The following is an 8718-nucleotide window of genomic DNA, read 5'->3' as shown; positions in this document are numbered from 1 at the left end:
TCTCCATCTCACACTTTGCGCGCTCAGGCCCCCTGGAAGCGCCACTCGCTGACGCCGGAGGACCAGAGGGCAGAGACTCGGAGTGACACGCTTGGCCATCGGCGTGCAAACAGAAGGGAACGGTTTACTCCGGACCGAGGGGTAAGGGAGCGGCGTTCTGGCCGGCAGCACGCAGATGTGAGTGTGTCGTGTCCGATTCTGTGCATCTTCTCTGGAACTGACCAAACGTTTGCTTTGAGCGTGCCAGGGAAGTTTTCGTAGTGAGGAAAAGAGCCGTCATTTTCGCTTCTGTGAAGTTGCTAAAATACAGTCCCACCGTGCGTCACTTAAACTCAAAGTCTGGCTGCAGTATTCAGCTGCTGTGTTTATGAACCGGTTTATTTATTTACCAAAGTAATTTAGAAAAATGATCAGGGCCCTGTGCCATAAAAGGCCTTGTGACTACCTCGAATGCCAAAACTGATTACCAGCACCCTGAATAATTACATCTCTTGTCATGTAGTCTCTGACACTGTCTAAATCCTGTGCGTGCTCTGTTATGATTGGCCGTGACTGAGCCAATCATCATTCAGGCGCTGAGCTCGCGGTCAATCAGTACCTGCGACGGGGTTCCATCTGCATCACAGGAAATGAGAGGGCATGCTGGGTAAACAGAGGCAGACAATAAATATCATTTATTTAAATTTTGGTGGAAGATGCGTATCACGGAGCTAGGATTTCTGATCCGAAAAACAGTCAAAATCTGGGAGGAAACTTAGTGTTGTACCTGTGAGTTATTATTTTTTTTGCCCCACTAAAATATCCAGCTGTAAGAATGTAAATGTAGTTGGGTAACACAAGATCAGCTCACTCAGGGTAAGTTTTGGTTGTTCAACAAAAAAGCGTTTCCTTTCATTAGCTATGAGCACAGGCAACACAACGACTGGATACTTATCATGCTAATGAAATACCTCAGCAACAACAATTCTGGCTCCTCCCCGGCGAGGGGGGGGGGTCACTTTAATCATCTCTCCTTTATTATCTCCCCATCTGCCCCCCTCTCCCCCCTTTTTGTCTCCTGCTGGGGGAAGAAGGCATGTGGTGAGGTGTCTTACCAAATGCTAAATGGCTTTAAAGATTTCTTTCCCAGATGTGTTGAGGTCGTGCGGACGTCCGTGGTGGATGCCTGTTCGTCCCTTGAGGGACACGCTGAACACCACACCTGTGGTATAAATAAAAGGCAAACAGGTTAGGATAACCATGCTACCAGCGCCGCGTAGTCAGTACGCCGATTTAATTTACAGCCGCAAAAAACTAACTCACTCTCACTATCCTGCATTGGGTATCTTTAATTACTGTTTCACTTGGCAATGATATCCTATCCTGTGTGCGCTGTACGGCCTGGGATAAGCTCCGCCCCTGCCCTCAACGACCCTGCATTGGCTGAGCAGCTGTGAGGATGCATTGATGTTTAACTTGGCCAGGTTAAAGAGTTTTAATTTAATCTCCATACCACTGGGAGAAGCTGAAGGAAAGACAGGATGATACCCAGGTTCTGTTGTCCATAGACGTGTGCTGTTTTCTTTGGACCAATGGTACCGTAAAGCTTAAACAGAGGCTCCTTGTTCAGTTCAGGCCCGATCTCTAAATCGATGGTAGCACCACCCCCCTTTCCAAATTTCTCGGACTGATGATTTGGGGGGATTTGTTACTGGGCTTCTTCGACCTTCCGGTCACATGACTAAGCCACTGGCGCAGCAGGGAAGCCGACGTCATTTCGGCTCCGCTAACCACTTATCCGGATTGGGTCACGGAGACTCAGATCCTGGCCGAGAAGCTCGGGGGCGGTTGATAGGGTCCATGCTGACATGCACAAGTGAAAACATACCTGGATCAGGTTGGGGACCACAGGAGACGCCCCCACAAACACATGGAGGACACGCGACATGCGTGCATATGCACGGCCAAGGCGGGATTTGAACCCACACCCATAGAGAAGTGACATAAACACACCATCTGTTGCCCAACACGCCTCCCCGCCTACCAGCTGCTGTCAACATACAGGATTCATCTCCAGTCTCCCTCAGAATGATGTCACTTACAGTATATTTTTCCTTTAATGTGCAAGCAATCTGTTTGCTGGCATTGAGCGTAGCACGGGTGTTAAGAGGCTGAACTTGTGAGATATTATGCAGAGTGAGGGCCCCTTGTATTTCCAAGTGACTTATTTTCTACCTGTCTTATTTCCGTCCATCATATAACTGCTTTTTCTGGTCAGAGTGAAGGAATACATAAAATTCTAAAATTATATCACGTAAATTTTGACTGTTAGGGGAGGAAGGGTTCAAGGTGACATTTTGTCAGGGAGGGCTGGGATTTCTAGTCATGCCCCTGACTGGGGTACATCCTGGATGGGATGCCAGAACATCGCAGGGCACGTGCAAGAATTAAGAACAATGTGCCGCAGAATTATCGCAGCCGCTAGGGGGCGAACACCGCATACAGTGCCGCATACGATGCTATTCTGGAGTTAATGCCAACCTGTTTCTTTCTCTCCCTCCTACAGATTGGACACCCCCACAGCGATCACAACAGCAGGAATACTGCAGCATCTGTTTACCTGTCAGCCTACTCTGTGTGTGATTCGCATGTGTCACCGTATGAGTGCCTGACAGGCTTCAATCCCGCCTAACACAGCGCCCCCACCCCGCGGGTCTGGCAGAGAGCGTGCGGACGTGTCCGCGTACCTGTCCGCGTCTCCGTGAGCATGCGGTGCTGCGTGAGCGTGACCCTCCTCCTCCTCCTCCTCCTCCTCCTCCCCCCCTGTGCTATTTCTCAGCCGTCTGTGGAAACTGACAACTACACGGTAAGAGAAAGGGGGGGCTCGCTCCATCCCCGCGCCCTCTTTTCCCTCATCCGCTCCTCCACTTATTTGTCATCATTTTCCCCACCCTGTTCTCTCAGACTCTTATCTATGATTCCCCCCATCTCTCCCTCTCTCTGCAACTCTGTTTCTTACATCCCCATAAATAAGGATTAGAATCCAAATCCTTTTATTCAGCAAGTTCAACAAATACAACGAGTTTGTTTCGGTGCAGGTGGTGGCGTGAAATATAACTAAACGTACAATCAAGACAAAAAAAAAACAATGAACAGAATAAAAGTAAGATATGAATAGAATTAAATATGAAGAAAAGCCAAAGCACATTTAAGTCTTTGCGTTTTTGAAGAGAAGTTCCCTTCGAGTAACATGTGACCAAAGTGTAGTTATGTTTTTGCTAATCAGTGGTGAGTAAATGTAGCTGTAAAATGTGCTGCACACAAGCCTCAAGACCCCGGTGTGTGTGTCTGTGTGTGTGTGTGTCTCACCTTGCCCAGGAATGCACAGATGGATACCAGTGGGACGCACAGGCTCGACATTGTCGAGGTGGGTGTGGTCACGTCATCGCTAAGCGCAAACTGAAAACGAAAGAGATTCGAGTTTAGTCAGTGTTACTGCGCCGGTGCAGCAGAACTTAAACGAATAAAATTAAGTCGCTAACATATGCTGCTTGAATCTCATATTATTGATTTTGAGTTCCCATTATTACGGTAATGCCGTATCTTTCCTGTATTGTATTATATTATTTACTTTTGTCATATTAATAGAAGCCCCTATCTCTCTCCTTCACTGATTTTTCCCCATCAGACATTAATGAGTGTGAGACCTTTCCGGAAGCCTGCAAAGGCGAGATGAAATGCTTCAATCACCATGGCGGCTACCTGTGCCTCCCTCGCTCCGCCTCTGTCATCACCGCCCCTGAGCATCCCAGCCAGCTGGAGCCTAACCAATCGGAGCTCGGGCAATCAGAGCTCGGGCAATCGGAGTTCGGCCAATCCCAATCCAGTCAACTGGAGGTGAACCAATCACAAGCAAGCCTTCCTGTGCACCCCAGTGAGGCCTTCAATCCCTGCCCTGTGGGGTATATGGCTCAAGGGGAAAGCTGTGTTGGTGAGTCACACCTTTCTGTTTGGGTGGGTCTCCCCCCTTCCCTCACTGGGCCACGCCCTCTGACAAGCCACGCCCCCACTGATTTATCCACCCCTCTGCAGATGTGGATGAGTGTGAGACTGGCCTCCACACCTGCCTGCCCAGCCAAGAGTGTGTCAACACCCATGGCACCTACAACTGTCACTGTCCTGAGGGCTACAGCAAGATCGGCGTCGAATGTGTCGGTGGGACGCAATCCCATGACCACATGGTGTTCCTAATGCTCTGACACATCTCATGCCCTGGAATCCTCATGTCATCTCTCATTCTATTTATCCTCTGTGTTGGCTGTCACCTCCCCTTCCCCCTTTCGCTCTCTTTGCTTATCCTTCACTTCCCTTTGCTTGTCATTCATCTCCTTTCTCATTTTGACCTATCTCTTTTTCTGCCTTCCTTTTCTTTTTGCCATCCTCCACTCCCTTTCACTCTTCCTCTCGTTCCTTCTATTCTCTTTTTCTCTCCTCTACTCCTCTGCCCCCCCCCCAGACATCGATGAATGCCGCTACAGATACTGTCAGCACGGATGCGTCAATATGCCCGGATCCTTCGCCTGTCAGTGTGAGCCTGGCTTCCAGTTGGCAGGCAACAACCGGTCCTGCACAGGTAGGACACGCCCCCATCTATCAGGACCCGCCCCCATCTGTCAGAACCCGCCCCCTCACCTGCCTGTCAGCCCAGTCACTAAGGTGACCACCGAATCCATGTCAGGATGGACACTATGAGCTTCTTCAAGGTTTATAAACAAATTTAAAACCAAAAGGTTTCTGTACTCAACTAAATTGTTTGGTTTGTCTTGACTGGTTTGTTATCTTGATTGAAAGTATCATCCAGCTGTTTCACATTAACATTAATGACACATGCATGACTATATAAGACCAACCAATCAGCACCTAGCAAGAGCAAGAGTCCCTCTTGACAGGGATTACCTAGTCAGCCTAGCTGTAAACTAACAGCTAATGTTGCTCTTCTAATGTTCTCTTACTAAACATAAATATATTTAAATTTGCCCAAAAAAAAAAAAGAAACGCAAAAATGAAATTCGCCAGCAGGTGGCGCAGTGTTTAAGGATGTGCACTATTTTTTTCATCCTCCAGACGTAAATGAGTGTGAGATGGGCACCCCCTGCCAGCAAAGGTGCTACAACATGTACGGCTCTTTCCTGTGCCGCTGCGAACAGGGTTATGAGCTCGGGCCAGACGGTATTTCCTGTAACGGTAAGCGTGGCATCACCTCTCGTCCGGCTGTGACGACAGGCGCTCCCGCCGGCCTCATCCCTCGCCACTCTCTCTCTCTGCCGAGAGAGGGAGGGAGGGAGAGAGACAGCATGTACACGGCCCTAATCATGCTCTCTGCATGGGACTTTTCCGTTTCCCCTTCCCTTGGCAGACATCGATGAGTGCAGTTACTCCACCTACCTCTGCCAGTACCGGTGCATGAATGAGCCCGGAAAGTTCTCCTGCGTGTGTCCCGAAGGCTACCAGCTAATGGGGACACGTCTCTGCCAAGGTAGCGGGGACATTTCGTTCGTCATCGCCCCGTCATCGTCGCCCACGGAATGATCACATGCAGAAATCATTCTAATAATTGATGATCCCTTTTGCAAAGCAAACTCAGCGTACTAATTATCAGATGTGAATACTTACAGTACTGTCATTCATTTTCTTATAAAATGACTTTTCACTTCTGCTATCGTGTATATTGGTCTCATGCGGCATAACATTATCTGTCAGATTAAAGGGTTTCTTGGGATTTTTTGCCACATGTTGGTGTCTTAACCTCCACGCCCCCTGCTGGCCAGTGACTCCATACTATCACACCACATCGCCGTCGTAGAGTTAGAACTTTACTCAACCCAGAGGGGGATTCTAGAATTCTGCAGCCCTGTTGCTCCTGCGACAGCCCCTCGTGTCATTCGTCGTACCCACTTCTCCACCTTCCTTCAGATGTGGACGAGTGTGAGACGGGCTCGCACGACTGTGCCGACGGGCAGACCTGCGTGAACGTCCATGGGGGCTACCGTTGTGTGGACACCAACCGTTGCCAGGAGCCCTACGTGCAAGTCGCTGACAAGTGAGCAGCCGTAGGAGAGAGATACATGCGCACACACATGCAGCAGCACACATGCAGCAGCACACACGCAAAAACACGCCACCTAAGGCCCAGGCACACGTACACGGGAGGCTCACGGGCCCAATACTTCCTGTTTGTCTCCCATCCAGTAAAAATTAACATTTTAAAACCACCGTAATGCATCTGTTATTGGAAATTAAATCCCCTCGTTTTCCCTCTTGGTCTCGTCTCTAAATCTGACACGGCCGGTCCTGTCACCAGCACCACTTGCCATAAGGATTTTAGAAAAGGCTCCGTATTTGGTTAGAAAATGACGTTTGGGCTCCCATGGCCACAAGGGAGAGGGTTGTGCGGGGCCGTAGGCTGGTGTAAATGTTGAGAGTGCCACTGGCCTTGTCACGGGGAATGGGCTCAAAGCAGGATTGTGCCACAGAGGGACGTGCCGAACGTGAATAGATTTTGTAGAATCTTCCGGTAAAAGGCACCAAGTCGGGCATACTGGGGCAGTCTTCCTTGGGAGGAGGTCGTGGTGGGGGGGAGGGGATTAGGCCCTCTGAAGAGTCTGGCTCCTCTACATCCTTGCTGACAGGTTGGCTGATATCGCATGGTTGAGTCTGGATATTCTCGTCCCACCGCAGCCGCTGCGTGTGCCCCGTCGTCAAGCCCGGTTGCCGGGAGCTGCCGTTCTCCATCGTGCATCGCTACATGAGCGTGGTGTCTGAGCGCTCGGTCCCGTCGGACATCTTCCACATCCAGGCCACCAGCGTCTACCCTGGGGCCTACAACACCTTCCGCATCCGCTCCGGGGACACTAATAACAACTTCTACATCCGGGTGAGTCCAGTCCTTAACCCTAATCTCTCCTTGGAGCGCTCCAGGCTCCGAGTCAAAAGCCGATATTCCTCGACACCCGTATGCTGGCCTGAGCTCAGACTGCCGACTCCGGCTGGCAGACGGGGTTTGGGAAATCGGCGCTTTGTGATGTCACAGTGGCAAAGGGATGTTTAGATCCTACAGTGGGCAACTTCTGAGACAGAAATACAGTATAAGGAGCCCAGAGAAAGAGAGGAGAGACCAACAAAACATAAATCACACTGTTAAATCTCTAAACAAGTTATCTGCATTTGCAGACATGCTGTAAGATTTTCCCGGGGCAGTGATGTCATATATAGAAACTGTCATTCTTTGGGTTATTATATGTACTGATGTATATGTACATCAGCCACTTAAATTTAATATTCCTGTCATTAACGTCAGTGAGCTGTAACACCACAGTAAGAAAATGGTAACCACTGCCCCCTGGTGGTGAGGCATTACGATCCTGCACACTGCTTAGTATAATATTATAAAATGGGTATCAACAAAACCGGTGACTTGCTATCTCTTCTGCATCATCCCTCATGACAGCAAATCAACAACATCAGCGCCATGCTGCTGCTGGCTCGGTCGGTCACTGGACCCACGGAGTACGTCCTGGATTTGGAGATGGTGTCCGTCAACCCCCTGATGAGCTACCAGAGCAGCTCCGTTCTGCGCCTGACCGTGTTCGTGGGGCCCCACACTTTCTGAAGATGTGGGTGGGGGTGGGGGGGGGGGGATGCGAGATAATCGGGAGAATTCCCGGCAAACTGGGAAAAATGATGAAGGAGAGAGAATAACCGACTTCGCATCAGAGGGCAAACTGTACTAAATAATTATTAAAAAGGAGGAACTGGGGGGGAATGAAGACCTCGGACTTTTTTTAGCGAGATGTTCTGATGTACAGATAAAAGATCGTATTTCAGTTAAACGGCAAAAGTAAGCAAAGTCCACAGATCTGTTAACTGCGGGCTTCGAATTGAACAAGCGCTGCATCCTCGGCAGGGTCAGCGTCCTCCTTTGGCCTGGTCAAATCCAGAAACTCGCTCGTTGTGACGCACCGAAGAGTCCATCGTTGAGTCAAGCCATTTGAGAGACGGACAAATATTAGGCAAGTGACCCAGGACCAGCGTCCAGTCCTGATGGAGACCAAAACGAGCCCCCAACTCAACCCACTGCTGATTCCCCTTAGAGAAGGGCACACAGTCTCTGACAGGACTGTGTCTGCTCCACCCCCACCCTACACCCTTTTTCTAGCCTCTTTTGTGGCTCTCTGTGGTTTACATAATGGGCCCTTCTCTCACCCATCAGTGGACCTAATAACCTTCTGGCAACTAGTGCCACATCTGCAGAGTTATAAAGAGTTGGACGGCAATGGCTGTCAAGAGACAGAGGCCTCACCATTTCATTAATAACCTAGGTAAAAACAAACCTTTGTACAATTTATAACACAAAGCATGTCGCTTTTCAGGGAAATGACCATTCGAAAAGACATAAAGGGCTAAACCCAAACTGAATTAAATGTATATATCGCACAGGGATCCATCAGCGGAGGGGTCCACTGGATCAGGCAGGAGATGAAATCATCAAGATGGCAGCCATGTTTAAAATGGGCATTATGCTTCATGCTGGCAAAGAGCCCCATTCCCAAATTCTCAAATTACTCCCAATCGAATTTGCAGTTTAAATTTTTAATTCTGTGTATTGTTTGTAATTGCGGTGTATCTGTTAAAGATTTTGTACTTTTGTTAGAAATTAGTGATGAAATTAAAGGATTTGGA

At 49.1% G+C, this 8718-nt stretch overlaps 1 protein-coding gene across 2 annotated transcripts; it reads left to right on the top strand.

Moving 5' to 3' along the window:
- LOC125721903 (EGF-containing fibulin-like extracellular matrix protein 2) lies at nt 1–8718 on the top strand. Of its 2 annotated transcripts, none has more exons than XM_048998115.1 (11): nt 1–141; nt 2546–2845; nt 3358–3406; nt 3668–3970; nt 4072–4194; nt 4496–4612; nt 5104–5223; nt 5396–5515; nt 5953–6079; nt 6718–6913; nt 7487–8718. In XM_048998115.1, exons 2-11 carry the CDS (start codon nt 2747–2749, stop codon nt 7646–7648), a joined length of 1416 nt encoding a protein of 471 aa, XP_048854072.1. In that variant the 5' UTR covers nt 1–141; nt 2546–2746; the 3' UTR covers nt 7649–8718. The 2 variants fall into 2 exon arrangements, with proteins under 2 accessions (XP_048854072.1, XP_048854073.1); XM_048998116.1 differs by having other exon boundaries at nt 1–177.

Source organism: Brienomyrus brachyistius, unplaced genomic scaffold (genome assembly GCF_023856365.1).
Source record: "Brienomyrus brachyistius isolate T26 unplaced genomic scaffold, BBRACH_0.4 scaffold35, whole genome shotgun sequence".
NCBI lineage: Eukaryota > Metazoa > Chordata > Actinopteri > Osteoglossiformes > Mormyridae > Brienomyrus > Brienomyrus brachyistius.
The sequence above is the reverse complement of the archived record's forward strand: the minus strand, read 5'-3'. Positions and strand labels throughout refer to the sequence as shown.